Source organism: Labeo rohita, chromosome 9 (genome assembly GCF_022985175.1).
Source record: "Labeo rohita strain BAU-BD-2019 chromosome 9, IGBB_LRoh.1.0, whole genome shotgun sequence".
Classification (NCBI taxonomy): Eukaryota; Metazoa; Chordata; class Actinopteri; order Cypriniformes; family Cyprinidae; genus Labeo; species Labeo rohita.
In genome coordinates, this window is record NC_066877.1 from 15,586,505 (window position 1) to 15,603,485 (window position 16,981).

General features: G+C 38.7%; 1 protein-coding gene across 2 annotated transcripts; it reads left to right on the forward strand.

Moving 5' to 3' along the window:
• The first annotated feature begins 1,835 nt into the window (after nucleotides 1–1,835).
• On the forward strand, nucleotides 1,836–16,267 carry map3k19 (mitogen-activated protein kinase kinase kinase 19). 2 transcript variants are annotated; one of them, XM_051120044.1, is made up of 14 exons: nucleotides 1,836–1,973; nucleotides 2,466–2,647; nucleotides 3,194–3,385; nucleotides 3,597–3,751; nucleotides 5,854–5,966; nucleotides 6,792–6,901; nucleotides 7,745–7,802; nucleotides 8,746–8,824; nucleotides 9,256–9,464; nucleotides 11,768–11,808; nucleotides 11,897–13,753; nucleotides 14,925–15,026; nucleotides 15,144–15,835; nucleotides 15,979–16,267. In XM_051120044.1, exons 2-14 carry the CDS (start codon nucleotides 2,477–2,479, stop codon nucleotides 16,076–16,078), a joined length of 3,879 nt encoding a protein of 1,292 aa, XP_050976001.1. In that variant the 5' UTR covers nucleotides 1,836–1,973; nucleotides 2,466–2,476; the 3' UTR covers nucleotides 16,079–16,267. The 2 variants fall into 2 exon arrangements, with proteins under 2 accessions (XP_050976001.1, XP_050976002.1); XM_051120045.1 differs by having other exon boundaries at nucleotides 7,748–7,802.
• Nucleotides 16,268–16,981: the final 714 nt, after the last annotated feature.

Sequence of the window (16,981 nt, forward strand, 5' to 3'; positions counted from 1 at the left end):
AAACTCATAAAATTTTAAATTCAAATGTTGTGGCTAACTCTAAAATTGTATAATGTTCCAGTAAGTACTGTAAAAGGTATAGCAAAGATTCAATTAGATAAGGATCAATTAAGTGGATCATTAAAGCGATCCTTTAATGCAGTAGAATAGCTACAGCTGTGTAATTCTGCCTATGAAGGCCGCTGGTCTCAGTGAAGGTCAATCAATGCAACTGAATCTCCCACAGAATGACTCCCAGGACAGCTTCAGCTCAACACAAGGGCAAAGAGGCTATAAGAGACAACTCACATGCTAACTAGGATATGAGGTTTGCAAGAGAAAAAATATTGGCATTAGTATTGTGTGTTCACTAATCTGTATAAAAAGTGTCTAACACTATCAAAACTGCAAAAGTGTGTGTATATATATACACACACACACACACACATGGGTTGTTGACAAATAAGCACTAAAAATGCTTTTTCTGTAAAAGACCTTATTTGAAGAAGAAATGCACATATTTATTTAGTGTGAAGTCTGATCTTTGAGAAAATATAACGGTCACTATATTCGGCGATTCTTTCATTGCTTTTTTTATTTTTTTATTTTTTTTATTTTTACTGAACTGTACCATAAATATGTCCTGTGGTGTGACATGGCAAAAATTAAGACAAAAAAAAGTAAATATAAAAAAATAAAGGTGCTTTAAAAGGTTCTTCACAGCGATGCCATAGAAGAACCATTTTTGGTTCCACAAAGAACCAGTCAAAGGTTCTTTAAAGAACCATCTCTTTCTTACCTTTTTTATAATCTGAAGAACCTTCTTTTGCCATAAAGAACCTTTTATGAAACAAAAAGTTTGAGAGAGCAAGCATGAGAGAGATTTATCTTCGATGTTAGACACTTATTTTTATATAGTGTTATTTATTTAATATGAAATTATAATTTACATCATTTTTTCCCCCATGACTTATTGGACAATTTCAAGACAAACTTTGGCAACAAGACAAACTGTGCTGTCATCCATTTAAAAACTGCTGAAAATTATATCATTTTAAGTTGAGTGATATTTGTATCTCTGCTATTGCAATGTTTTTTTTTTTTTTTTTTTTTTTTTTTTTAGATATTTTGGGATAAAAACAAATCTGTGTCTCACACCATAGGACATCACGTCACACTAAAGGACAGAGATGGTAGTTATTAAAGTATTTCTATTAACCTATGTTGTTTTTTTAAACATGTCAAAGGAGAAAGAAAGTTTAACTTTGATACAAACAATATCAAGATTTTTAAACAAAAATAAATGTAGGGGTGTCTTTTGTAGTGGTTCCAAAAAAGTTAAATATTTGATCAATTCCGAGACAAATATTTACCATGACAGGGGGGCAGTAACACTATTATAAATGGGGTCCTTCAATTAATTAAAATTTTCTCTGAATTTGGCTGATTTTAAAATCAGTATATGGTGTCACACCAGAGGACATGGTTTTCAGAGACAATATGTACCAAGTTCTTACAGTTTTAGAAACTGAAAAAATGATTGGCATTTACAAAAATAGACACTTGTACAGTTATGCCGGAGGTATTTATTAACATTTTTATGCTTTTCTTTTTCATTTATAGAAGTTGTAATTTATTGAACCTTGCTTGAGACAGTCACACCATAGGACAATTTGGAAATTTGGCTCAAAAATCGAATAACAATGCAGTATAATATAGTTTTATCATAACAACCAAATGCAAATGCTTATATGGACGTGTCTGCACACTTCCCCTTTGAAACCAAAACAAAGGTCTCAGGGTGAGTTCATTGTTTTCATGCCAAAGCTGGTGTCTCCTTGGCAACAGGCTGTAAACTCAAAGCTGCTTCAGGCAAATGCGCAATGAAGACAAAGGACTGACCCTTAAAAGACAAGGACGTAAACACAGGAACTGATTTAACTTCATTTAACTCAAACATTTCAGTCCAGAGAAGTAACAAACTGCCGACACAGGTGAGTCTTGCTGGTTTAAATGTTAGCAAAAGTAAATACATTTCATTCCCTTATTTAGTAACTATTGTTTAACATTAAATATTTTTTCTTGGGAAGTTTGATGATATTTTATGCATTCTGAATTGTGGTTATTGGCTAATAAGAGCTTCTGTTTTTCTTATGCAACAAATGAAAGGCCATTTAATAATTTCTAATATTATCTAATATATAATCATATTAAATTCATTACCAAATTATACAGAAAGTTGCTTTAGGGAAAATGTGCTAATTAATCATTTCAAAAGCAAACATTTACCATTTATTAAAGATGAAAAAATACTTAAAATGTCCTTGCACTTACACAGTACTGAGATTACGCATTGCCTTCATCATAAACATAACCACATGGGGGCAACAAAGCAGTTCTTGTGCATGTTGTGAATATTGAAGAAGATATTCATTAGTTAGAGCACCAGAACTGCAGCTAATTTTCTGTGTTTGTGCATCCTGCAGAACATTGGAGCATGAGTAGACATGAAAGAAGCAGATTTGTGGAGCAGCTGTTGAATGAAGAGCTGGAGGCGGTGGCTCTGGGACTGGAGCAGGGAGAGTACGCCTGGGAAGAAATTGACCTGCCTCATGATTCACAGGGCTCCACTCCTCTTATTAGTGCCTGCAGGAGGGGTCTTACTAGGGTATGAGACAATAGTGTTATAATGATCAAAACAAAGCAGAAACTATAGCTAACGTCTGTGTAGGAAAGCTAATGTAGTGTAATGGGGGTGTAATGTATTGATTAATATAATGGGCATAATGTTTCACTGTAGTAGCTACTTTCTACTACTTCCTGTTTTCTTGGTTTCAAAGCTGCATTATGCAAATGTCGTGGATGCATGCCAAAGATTGGCATGGAACAGAAGAAACGATTGAATAAAGTCTTTTTTTTTTCTTACAGCACAAAAAGTATTCTCAAAGCTTCTTAAAATTACGGTTGAACCACTGATGTTAAATGGACTATTTTAACAATATCCTTACTACCTTTCTGGGCCTTGAAAGTATCAGTTGCATTGCTGTCTATACAGGTTCAGAAAGCTCTCAGATTTCATCAAAAATACAGTATCTTAATTTGTGTCTTGAAGATGAACGAAAATCTTACAGGTTTGGAACGACATGAGGATGAGTAATTAATGACAGAATTGTCATTTTTTAGTGAACTATCTCTTTAACATTTTTGAATACAGGTGATGCATTTCCTTCTAAAAAGAGGAGCTGATGCTACACTGTGTAACCATTGCAACCAGACAGCTCTTCATGTTAGTCAACCAGCACTCCAGAGGGAGCTGTTGACGTCTATGATCAGAGACATACCCCATCAGAGACAGCTCTCACTAGCAGCCTGGAGGGGAGACCTCTGCTGTCTACAAGACCTGATGGTGAGCAGCTCAGACTTCAACTTGCCATTTGACTGTTGAAATGTGATATAAACCTTAGGCTCACACAAAGCAGGCTAGACTCCATAGAGAGTTCTCTGATGGATCAGTATTGGCCACCTGTCATGTGTGAGTGAGATATTTTTACTCTCACCTCAGGCAATGGCTGGAGTAAATTAGAACAAATAAAGCTTATAATGTTTGTGTGTTACAGGCCCAGACAGACTTGGTGGAGTTAAATAAACAGAACAGAGATGGACTGACCCTGCTGATGCTGGCTGTAAGGGATGTCGATCTGTTTGAAAGCTTAGAGACGCCGTGGGACTATCAACCTGTGGAAGTGGTGAAAGAGCTTATGTCTCTTTCAGTGTAAGGAAGGCAAATTCATTTCAACCTCATTTAGCCAGTTTCTCATCTTGTATATCCACCTTTTTCTTCCTGTCAGAGTGGGTGTGGCCATTTGTAAATGCTATGGGTCTGGCTTCTGGTCTCATCCACGTCCAGCTAGTTTTAGCTGTACGAAACAGCTTGTTTTGCTGGTTGATATTGCAAATTGGTGTGTCTTACCATATTATTTTAATGTATTATCTTAATTATGAACACACTGGTATGTTGTGCAAACAGTTTTACCGTTTACTGCATGCTGTTATTCTTCTTGATATTTCCCTATAGTGCAGGAGTCACCAAACTTGATCCTTGATCCAGCAGAGTTAGCTCCAACTTGCCTCAACACACCTGCCTGGAAGTTTCAAGTATACTTATTAACAGAGATTTTCTTACCATAGAGAGATGAGAGGGTCTGTATTACTTACTATTGGAAAAAGCGTAACGGCTAACTTGGCTAACTTGGCGATATGGGCTTAAAAATTTATCACGATAATTTCTGTTATTTATTACGATAACGATATCAATGACGATAATTCAGGGATTCCTGTTTCTTTAGAGAAAAGTATTATATTTCCTATTTTTACCCAAAATAGACGTATCTGAGTACACACGTACAATGTAATAACTGTTTAATTCATACTGGAAGCCGGGGGGCGCCCAAGCGTGGAAACTCCACATGGGCTTTATAGCATACTGACGCTACAGGTTATCGCTGTTGTGGTTAGAAGGGATAGAGCTCTGAGGGATAGAGTTTTTTTTTAACACCTTTGTGTTTTTCTACACCTACTTCAATCCTAATCTTAGCCCTTACTATAATAGAAAAACAGTTTTATTGTTGTACGGTGTGACAAAAATAACGTTAGATTGATGTGCGCATACCCAGTAGCTAGAGCTGTATTCCTTCTAGCCTTAACTGGTTATCGCTGTAGCTGAATAAAAAGCAGACAGACAAATTTAACTGAGAAAACTTGATAATAAACAAAGTTGCTACAGTATATGGTTTGTCTCTGTTCTTCATTTATTCTTGGGTATTTTTATAAGAATAAAGTATATTTTTAATCCAATGCCAATCGACATGGCTTTTATAATACTATAAAATAGTATGATTTCTGCCTCAATCTGTGATATAAAACCACGTCTGATCACAAAAGGTTATTTCAAACACTGGACTGTTATGAAGTTAATTTGGAGAAAAAGCATGTCAATAAATTATATCTTTGTTGGACAGCAGGTTTGTAAACAGGCTCATACACATGCAAAACTGTGCACACATGCTACTGTAGACTTCATCGTTATTATCGCGGGAAGACTAATTCTTATCGGTATATCTCAACGATAAGATATCACCTATCCCTACTTAATAACCAATCACATTACAGCCTAGACGTCATTGAATTTTAGTCAGCGTTGTGCGACACTCAATCACCGTTTACGGATACCGTAGGAATAAGTGCAGTAAGCTGAATCCCACCTGTTGCAAAAAGTCAGCGACTTCTCTTATAAAACCGCATGTTTTTCGTGGTAAACTCTAAAAATAGTTCAATCCAAAACTATTATTTAGTGTAAAACATGTTGAAGATTAGCAGATAGGCTGTCAATTCATTAAATGATAAGCCATTACCTCTAAAAAGCTATTTATTCAGCATAGTGAAACCGTTCTTCCACTGACACTGACAGAAAACGGCCTCTGGTCTCCTTTCCCGCGTACTGCCAGACCAGAAGCGTTAGCTTTAGCCGTTGCGCTTTTTCAGCTAATGGTTGCAGGCTTGCCATCTAGTGATTTTCCTTTTAAGACCTTGATTAGCTGGTTCAGGTGTGTTTGCTTAAGGTTGGAACTAAACTCTGTAGGACACCGGCCCTTCAGGACCGAGTGTGGTGACCCCTGCTATAGTGGCTAATGAACCGAAAGTCTCACCCATAGGCTTACTTCCATGTTAAAGACTAAGGTGGATAAACAACCAACCGAAGTGCAACGTATTTGGAAGATGTAGAATTGTAAACAATATAATGACATTTAAAATAATTGGTGATTTAACAAAGTCACTCTCATTAAATATCACTAATACACTTGCTCTGATTTCCAGTGATATGAAGATCCTTGATGGAAGAGGTCACACTGCTCTGTGGTATGTCTCTCAGGTCAAAGGCACCAAGAAAGAAGAACTCTTCAGTATAATAGATTCTTCAATGCATACAGGTAACATGCTACATATTCCCCTTATTTTGCAATGTGGAAGCAAGCTATTTGTTGTGAAAGTGCAGCAAACAGTAACATTTTCTATATAAATAGTGTTTTCACGAAAGGTCACCACTCAGCCATATTGGCAGCACAGAATGTAAACAATGCCATTGAACTGAATGGAACTTGCAAATTTTGCTGATTATTTCTGCTGAAAATGGTCAACTATTGTCATGTTTTGGCCGGAACTAACCGGTTAGACTGGGAAAACATTTGGAGTACTATAGACTGCCAAAAGTTATAACAAATCAAGGAGAAGAGTGAGAAAGAAGGCGTTTGTGGTTGGCCAAACTGAACCAGGACTTCCAGGACAAGAATCTTAACAATATTTGTGTGTGTTTTTATCATTTCTGGTCAGGCCGGTGAAATATTAGGCTAATATCCTAATTAATACTACTCGTATGTATCTTAACCACTTGCTGTCAAAATATTGTGCCCTTTCCTGCTTACTAAGTCCTTCTTTATATAATTCAGCAGCTTCCACATGTTTTTTTTTGTGGTTAAGACAGCATAAATGAGCAGAACAACTTATTCAGTAGTACATTAACCGTGCAATCAATGCTGTTGTTTACATCTGAGTATCTCCAATATGGCCACACATCTGGGTAACTGACCAAACCGTGATGTAAAACCCTCTATAACTTCTGTAATTCTCAAAACACTGTAATTCTCAATACAGTATTATAAGAATATTCATCCATTTATCTGTAATGCAATTCATTAAAAACCTGTTAATGTTCTCAATGTGATAATTTATGTTAGTATTTGTATTGTATTTTGGAGAACCAATAGGCACCTGTCTGGACACGTCTTATTGGCCAACGAGTCCTTCTGTACTCCCCAGCTGCTGTCCAACACGTGGTCGTTGCACATCAGATTCAGATGAGAAGAAGGTCAGGTGCTCTCACACTTCTTACAGCTGATGAATGATAAAATACAGACAGCTAATCAGACTTAAAATTTAAATTTGTTTTCAGGTTCAAATTTAAAGGGCTTGCGCATTTAAAAAATAGCAGATGCCATTGCGGAGAAGCTTTGCACAGCAAAAAACATAACATAAAACACAAAACCTCCTCAGGTATCCAGCGCTGGTTTCGACAACATTGTGCCTTCTTTGAAGTTGCAATAGAAAGACTATGTGTTGTTTTTTCCACTACATTGACGCCGTTAGCTAAATTCACTGATAGAAATGAGACAGCGTAGACTACACTCGTTATATTCACTGTTTAGGTGCGTTTAGGTACGCAGTCTACGGGTTCACGTCATGTGTAACAAGAACAACAAAAACAGAGTTATCGTTCGCTGGTGTGGACACAAATATAGTTATCGTTGTATTCATTGTATTTATAGTTATTGGTGTGAACGGGCCTTTATTCATTATACGCAGTGAATCTTCTGCAGCAATCCATTTTAACTGTGTGAACAAATGCGTACAAACATAATTTAGTGTAGTTTATACGCTCTGAAATGTCTTGATTAAGCCCTTTTTGGCGTTTCATTTGGTTGAGTCTTGGTCACAGGCATCACAGCTGGCTAATGATGGTGTTATTTGATTGAATAGACTGCCTCCAGATGGTCAGTAGACAACAGGTGAATTAGTCATGTGTTACTCTGTGAAAGGTTATTGTAAGGGACAGTCAAACCTCACAGCTTTTAAGCAGTTTTGTTTCTTGCTGCCTACCAGCTGTGTCATGGATAACCTTTCCTTCACTGCACTTTTTTTTTTTTTTTTTCAGCAGAAAGAATTAGCTGAGGTTATCATGACACAAAAGGATCATGCAGACTTCCACCAAGGTCAGTCAACAACTAGACTCAAATCATTCATTGTTAATCCTAGAAGACAGAATACAGTGTCAGAGGTACACCTGCAGGATCATTCCAGAATGACAGCAACTCTCTGTGTTCACCGGGCTTTCAAAAGCTTTGGCAACCTTTTCCACCAACCTGAAAAACACACACACACACACAGCAGTCTCTCTCTCTCTGCCTATCCCTCAGAGAATCCATGACAATAGGAGGGGTGTGTCTGACTCTGCTTTTTGGGCTCCTCTGTTTCAAATGAGTCAGACTGCACAGAGTCATCCACAGAAAACCTCTGACACACACAGATAAGGATTATGCAAGACTCAGAGGAACTGTAAACAATTTGGTTTCACTGAAGCTTGCGCTAATTTAGAGAGGACTGACTTTGTGAAAGGTACTTTTTGTATATATTGCATATTTAGTTTGCAAGTTGTATGTGTATATGCACAGAAGTTTTTGAAAGAAAATTTACAATTTACAATAGCATTTTCTTTTTAATTTATTTAAAAATGTAAATTATTCCTGTGATGACAAAGTTAACTTCAGGTAGGCATTACTCCAAACCTTTATTATTATAAATGTTGATAAGTGTTCGACCTAATGTTTTTTTAATAGATAACAGTGTAAAAGTACTGTCACTTTTGAGAAATTGTATACATTTCTTCCAAGAAATACTCTCTCTCTCTCTCTCTCTCTATACAAATTTGACATTTATTTGACATTTTACGTATATGTATATATGTATATATAGAGAGAAAGAGAGTAAGAGAGAAATTTGACATTTATTCCAGTAGATAATTCTCATTTAATTTCATCTCATTCTCCTTGAGTATTACAGGTGTTGTGAATTTTTATATTGGCTCTGTAGAATAACCATGGGGCCCATTTTACATGACCCTTTTCACCCTGAGTGTATCTGGCTGCGTGTCTGCAGATAACAGGATTTGCTTTGAGGGTTGGATGGAGCCAAAGATAGACATCAGACAAGATGGCAGAGATGAGAAACGAAGCAGGTTAGCCAGCTGACCACATACAAACCCATTCATCACTTCCTGATTAAATTAAATTAGCATTCAGATAAACAAGAGAGCCAATCACAAATCAACAAATCACACTTAAACACCAACAGCAGCAGCTGTGTAAACGTAAAATGCACAAACAAACTGTCCTCACAAATAATTTGCCTGCTCACAAACCTCATGTGCATTCAGTGGCTCTTTCTCATTTCTACACAAAGACCGTACAGAGGAGTACAGTTACAGGATCAAGCGTTGTCAGCATAAGACTATGGTTCCAGGGTGTACCATTATCCACAGAGAGAGAGAGGGGAGAACTTGTCTAAGGAAGATTTAACTCTGCCGTTACTGCTAAGAAACATTCAGCATGTTTCTAAACAGCTAATTTGTAAATGCTAATGTAAATTTGTAATGTAATTTTTACTCAGTCGGACTTCATCCTTGCCCAGCCTATGGAATAACAGAAAAGACTGGGGTGAAATAAGATCCTTGCATCCATCACTCAGTTTGACTTCTTCCTCAATACCTGTTCTTCCTGCTGCTCATGTCACTCAGTTCAGCAAATCTGCTCCGATGCTAATGGACCCTCTACTTGATGCAAGTGTGCTGCTGCAAGCGCGGGCTAACATTCAAAACAGTAAGTATATACAATTGTTTGTTGTGAAAAAAATGTGCTTGTATTTTAGAAAAATACAGACACTGATAATTAGATTCATGAGCATTATTACACTTGTAGACGTGAGATATGGCTGTATATCGGTACACTGTGATTACCTACGGCCATATCAGCCATGCCGATATACAGCCATATCGCACATCTACGAGTGTGATATTGCGTTTATACAACAGTAAGAAACAACAATGGAGTGTTTTAAAAACCCTATTTTGTGTCGCGCCGATAGCCTCGTGGGCAGTGTGTCGACATGCAGCACCGCTGCACTTTGGGCGTCCCATGTTTGAGTCCTGCCTCACTGACCTTTCCCGATCCTGCCCCCTCCCCCCTTTCTCCCACTTAATTTCCTGTCTCACTACTGTCCTATCAATTAAAGGCAAAATTGCCAAAAATAAACCTTGAAAAAAAAAAAACTCTTTTGCACAGAACTACTTCCTTCCGCCATGGATTCAAATCTCAGTTTGACAGTTTAACAGCTGAGCCCAAGCCTCTGTTACTAATTCGAAAACGTCACTTTAGAGCTAGTAATGAAGGACTTTGAATTGCTTCATTAAAAGCTTATTGTATTACGGTATTAAAAGCAGTGTATTATGTGCAGTAGAGTATTAAGAGTGAGAGATGGACTGGGCAAGTGTGATTACCTGCATTTGATACAGCATTCCTCAGCTTAATCTAATATTCACAATAAAGCATTATGTCTACTGAGGAAAGCTTTATCTTTATCATAACATTAATATTCTTTCATCTGTTAAGGGTGATTCCCAATGACAGCGCTACTCTGTGCATTTGGTAGCTGTGTCAAGCTGTTGTTGAAAGTAAAAATAACTTCTGTTTAAAACAACGTTTATTTTTCAGTAAAAAAAGACGTAAAAACAGCCTCATCACCACTAAAAGCACCATCACCAACACATGCGCAAAGTTGCTAGGCAATTAAGTCAAAAGTACACAGGCAGCTCTGATACACAGCATTGAATTTACAAAAAAAAATGATAAGATTTTGCCAAAACTGTTGGAACAAATAATAGATTAATTAGACCAAAGACTACACGTTAGATTTACCCAAAACAAATTAGAGCTCATGTTTAACCACTATAGAGACATGAGAGCCAGCTTTAAATTCCAGAAGATCTGGCCAAGGTCTGGCTGCTCTAGGCAGGATCATGAATGCTAAACTGCCGCTGATGGTCCTGGAGCTCACGTCTCTGAAAATGTTGATACAAATTTTCAAATAGATAGTTATCTTTATTAACAAACTGCATATTTGAACTATTATGTACAAGTTATATGTACAAGTACATTCTCATCTGAAAACCTCTTAAAAATACATGCTGTGACACAAAAACAGTAATATTTTTTAAAATTATAGTAGATTTGGGCATCCGCCATGACACTCACTGTGAGAAGTATCGCAAACGGAGTGATACAGTTACAAATGGTGAAATGGCTGTTTGGCTCTAATATCGCACTCCTATTAAACAATCAGATTCGAGGACCAGAAAGAACTGTTGTATAAATTGTGATACATAACGTGGTTTGTCAGGTTTCGTCTGATCAATGTGTTACCCCTGTTGGTGTCTGTTGCTGTTGGTCACTGTTTGTTTTCACTGACTGAACATGTTCAATTAGCATTTGTCAAAGAATGCCTAAGCAGTGACATAATGTGGTGGTTGGCATCTGCTGGTCCAGTGTAAACTAGCCTTTAGGAAAGTTGCACGCAGTCCAGACTGGCTGTGTGAGGATGTACAAAAGTGTTTGTGAATTCATATCCACAATCACTAATGTTCCTCCCCAAACAGACCAGATAATCTTGAGTGTTGCCTAGTCTTAGTGGTTTCCAGTGCTCAAAAAAATCCACCATTAACTTCTCTTGAGACTGGAGGAGTTTCCAAAGACCATCTACAAGTAACACAGAAAGCAAGAACAAAACGAAGTAGTGCCAGTGTTGATCATTTTTGTGGTCCAGAGTCTGTCATTAGGTAATCTGTGATTGAGGACACATCTGCTTGTGCCAGGAGCTTCCACTACAGTTAGAAAAACAGAATGGATTAAAAGAGAGTGAAGAAATCACCATCCTAAAGAACATTATCCTGACAGAGATACATTTACCCCAGAATCTTAGCTGTGGAGGGTTTCCCCATCTGTGTCATCTCACCTGATCAGCTGTAGAGATAGTCTGAGAAGAATGAGTGCGGGAACTTAGGGTGTTTTGTCATCAGAAGACTAAGTATTAGAGCAGACCTTCACTAATACATTGTACAACCCTACAGGGCTTAGAGGTGCTCACACAGGGGATGTTGACAGACAAAAGGTGAGGAAAAGCTTTCTTTAAAACATTTCAATAAATGCAAAAACTCTAGCCTGTAATACCATTTTGATAGTTTTGTTGTGATTTCCAGACACTACCTACTCTATGTTCAAAGACACCCAAACATCTTGCTCCACTGGACAATATATACTCTGCACGTTCAAGTCTTGAGCACCCTCTGCTCTTAAAACAAAGTAGCATCTTGCCTGTCTCATCACAGTCCAGACGAAGACTGGAAAGGATCTCCAGGCCGTCTTCGAGAAGATCCAGAGGCACCAGAGCAGGCAGTGAAGAGAGCAACTCCTGCAGCAGTAGTAGCCAAGAAGAGGATGATACTATGCCTCAAGATATACAGAAGATACATGTGGGCTTAGATAAGTCACTAAATCTGGAACTGGGGACCTATTTGGATTTTCAGGAGTTACTCAGTTCAGCAATACATAATACTGCAACAGATTATGTAATTTCAGACAAGAAAGGCTATACATCTATCAAATCATTGACTGTCAAGGAAGTCGAGGATGAAATAAGATGCAAGTCTTCCAAGACAACTGAAAACTCTGAGGATTTTCAGAGGAAGTCTCCAACTATGGACAGCTGCTCTGTCTCTGAAGGACCCAAGAGCATAGTCAGACAAATACAACCTACAGTCAGAGGATCCTGTTTCATTGCAAGTGAGAAGCACCTCACCACTGTGGATGCTGGTGTAGTAGAACAAACTTCACAAGAAAAGAACAAACCAGTTAAGACGATCAAAAGAAATGACAATAAAGGCAAAACATCAATTCAGACAAATCAGTCATTCAACGTTCTGGCACACAGAAATCAAAGTACTGTCAAAACCACAAGGAATAGGATAAATTCACCACTTCATGCAAAAGTGCAGCTCAGAGAAAGTAAACCCACCACCCTAGTTATTTCAGGAGAGTCTACTAACAAATATTTGCCAAGGGCACCTATAACGGCTTGTAAAAAAACTGCACGTGAAGCCCCAACAACAAGGGGGGTCTCTGGAGCTTTTCAACAAATGAAGTTGAGTGATGACAAGAAAGTAAGCAATAACAATCAAAACCAACTTCATAGAGATCTGAGAAGTGCAAGAGCATCCAAAAAGCCAGCAACAGGAGCAGTACAGCGAGCAAGGTCTGCTGTGGATTATGTCACGTACAATGACATGTTTCTGAAGATCAGCCAGGGAGATGAAGGTCCAGCAATCTACGAAATGTTCGCGACTCCAGTTTATGAGAATCTTAGAGTAGACAATTCTACAGAGAGAACCAGACAAGTCCATACTGCACTTCAAGTAAAAAGACAGATCAATGGAAAAGTGAGGGGGCAAAAAAAAGAAGAGGTTAACCGAAAGAAACAAGCTCAGTCTGAGAGATCCAGTCGAGCTAAATGCAGACAACTCAAGCGGAGGGATAATGTTAACAAAGGGATGAGGAAATGCCCATCTTCCTCCGAGAATCAATGCCATGTCATTGTAGCTTCTGCTTGTGGAAATGTCCAGCAAAAGAAATCTGAAATGCAAACTGAGGGTGATGGGAGGGAAATTTCAAATGCAGGAAGACAATGTAGTTCCATACTATCAGTGATTGAAGAAGTACTTTCCAACACTCTGTCCAAGACAAGTATCATTAAGAAAATAATACATCAAGAACAAACTCCAATTGATCCCAAAACTGAACCTGAAATATCACACGAGACCAAACTGCCATCGCAGCCCCTTATTAATACCTGGACAAGTGACGGAACGGGATCACCTGTGTACCAAAGGTTTCTAGATGAGATTGGTGATGGGCCTCTAACAGATGACCTGCTAAGGTCTTTGGCAGAGGAGCTGATTTCAATTGAGAGAAGAGACGAAGAAACACTCAAGACTGAAAAAGAAGACAGCACAGAGTTCAAACATAACTTGCCTTCAAAATTTAAGAAGCTTTTAAATGAGGTAACATTCTAACATATCTTAAGCTGCCTTTACGCCATGCCGTAATTGACATTCTGACATTCTACTCAAGCTGAATTATGGCAAAACTATGAACGCCAAAGCCCTCACATGCTCCTGAACTCGTAATTACAACTTGTAAACTCGGAATATTCTGAGAGTTACGACTTGGACCAGTGACAGCTGTACCACCTGACCGCCGCCAGGCTCTTTTTGGCGCTAACTCCGAGTCCGAGAACATGGAAAGCTGTGAGTAAAATGTCACGTGTTGTCATCTCAGAATTACGGTAATTACGACATGGTGTGAACGCAGCATTACTTGTAGATAGTGTCAACCAAACCTGCTTCTGTATCCCATTTCCACCAAGGCTGCTTTAGTGCTGGTTCGGAGCCAGATCCTAGTTTCAAATCGGTTCTTTGTCTTCGACACCTAAAGCGCCAGCTCAGAACCAGGAAAAGTGATTCGTAAGTAACACCAAAACATTGCTGGTCTAAAAGTAAGAACCGCTTGCGTCAGGGGCCGGGGATGGGGTTACCGTGACCAACAAGAGAAACAGAAAATTCTAACCAGGCTATTTTTTTTTTTAAACAGCCATGTTTGGATGCCGACGTAGGTTCACAAAGCCTTTGTTAATATTATGCTTGTTCGGGATGTGTCTGCGCTGCACGGACCGGTTGTCATGTGGTGTCGAAGTACCGCAAGAGCAATTTAAAAGCTTAGAGTCGTCTGCTCTCCAATTGCTCACATGCTGCTTTGGTATTTTGCGTCGATGCATTTCGAGCAAGCCTGATGTGTTTGGCGCTGCCACACTAGCGTTGATGGGAAAGATGAGACATATTCAGTGATGTAAGACCTGGTTCTGTGGTTCTTCTCTATCCCATGGAAAAGCAAACCGGTTCTTATAAGGCTCACCAGTTTAACCAACTCCAAACCGGCAATAGCACTAGCTCTAAACTAGCACTCGGTTCCTGCTGGTGGAAAAGGGGCCCTGGAGAGATACCTTCCTGCAGACTTCAGACTCTAACCCTGCTTCAACTGCTTGACCTTTAACCCTGCTTGCTTAGCTAGTTCAGGCGTTTGATTACTCTGCAGGATGGCAGCTCTCCAGGAGCAGGGTTGGCTACCCCTGCAATATTTTATGGGCCATTACACTGAGTCTCTGTTGTCCATCAGGGTGCATCCTCAGGTGAACTGCATTACACTAATGGATCTTACTCAGATGAAGCTATCACATGGACAAAAGGAGAGGTTCTAGGTAAAGGAGCTTACGGAACGGTAGGTGTTTAAATGCATCGTTTTAAAGCACTCTTCTTAGCATTAATGTATGATTTTCAAAATGTTCTGCATAATCAAACGTAAAGCTTTTGCCATGTTTCACATTTTTATTCATAGGTGTATTGTGGGCTAACCAGCCAAGGTCAGCTGATTGCAGTAAAACAGGTGGCACTGGATGCTTCAACTTCAGAGATGGCAGAAAAAGAGTATGAACGCCTGGAGAGAGAGGTGGACCTTCTCAAAACCCTTCATCACACCAACATAGTTGGTTTCTTGGGCACAGCTCTCTGTGAGAATACCGTAAGCATCTTCATGGAGTATGTTCCAGGTGGCTCCATCTCAAATATCCTGAGTCGGTTCGGACCCCTGCCAGAGAAGGTCTTCGTTTTATACACTCGACAAATTTTGGAAGGTGTTGCCTATCTTCATGCAAACAGGGTCATCCATAGAGATCTGAAGGGGAACAACATCATGCTTATGCCCAACGGAGTGGTCAAGCTAATTGACTTCGGATGTGCTCGCCGCCTTCAGACTTCAACTGGAAGTAAGAGTGACCTTATGAAGTCTGTACATGGTACCCCATACTGGATGGCACCAGAGGTGATAAGCGAGACAGGTCATGGACGAAAATCAGACATCTGGAGCATCGGGTGCACTGTGTATGAAATGGCCACAGGAAAGCCACCCCTTGCACACATGAACAAGATGGCAGCCCTCTTTTACATTGGGGCTCAAAAGGGCTTAATGCCATCTCTGTCTGATGACTTCTCTACACATGCAAAGTCTTTTGTCACAGCTTGCCTAACCAGGTAATTTTCTCTTTTACTCAGAAATTAAATATTTGCTCTGGTTATTTTATGCCAAGTTTTTTTTTAATGTATATTAGTAGTCTAAGTTCACCACATATTATTTTAGACACGTTTTGTAAGTGGAACAATTTTCCTCTTTGCAGAGATCCAAAGCAACGACCTACAGCAGATGAACTGTTAAGACATCCATTCATCTTTCATCACAGCCATGCCTGCAATAGGCCAATGAACTTGAAAACTTGATTTACCAAATCAAAAAGTGGGCATGTTTCCATTACAAATTTGCACAAACCTTTGCACAAACCTTATTTAATAAATGTTGATTAAAAAAGCGTTTCCATTAACCAATAGTACTAAAATGTAATTTTTTTTTCTCTCGTGATAACAAATGGCAACGGATTTTGGTTATAGTTAATCAAAGGAGGCATATGCGTGTATCTTTACGGAAGCAGTGTGGAGAGCCGCTTCTGAAACATGCACGGCTGATATTTATATAAGCATTGAAAAGAGTGGCCGCGATCAGTTCCGGTGGCCGATTCAAAACCGCAATGTGCCGCAGACGTGTGCAGTGTAAATTGTCACAGAATATTTCACAGAATTGCAAGGGAAACCTTTTTTTTGCATTTACAGGTCATATGGCACATGTAAAAAGTCATATGAGAATTCTTCAATATACTATAACCTGCAAGAAACATTTCATACGTGGCCATTCTCAAGTATAAAGAGCTTCTTGCCATTAATGCATATATACATCATTTATAATGCACATGTCTGCATGGTTACAATGCAGCCACCGGAGCTGATTGTGGGCACTGTAATCAATGCTTATGTTTATACCAGCTGTGCTGCACTCGTTTCTGAAGTGGCTCTCTACACTGCTTCTGTAAAGATACCCACAAACGCCTCTTTTGATTAAATAAAGCCAAAATTTGTTCAAAATCCATTGCCATGACTCATTGTGAGGGGAAAAAAAATGATGTTTTAGTCACATAACATTGGTTAATGGAAACTGTTACTTCCCAAAACTTTGGTAATATTTACAAAGTTTTGCACGAATCTGTAATGGAAATATACCTGTTTTGACCCAACATAATTCACTTTTAAAATAACTTATAAAAACTTATAAAATAACACAGTGAATATCTG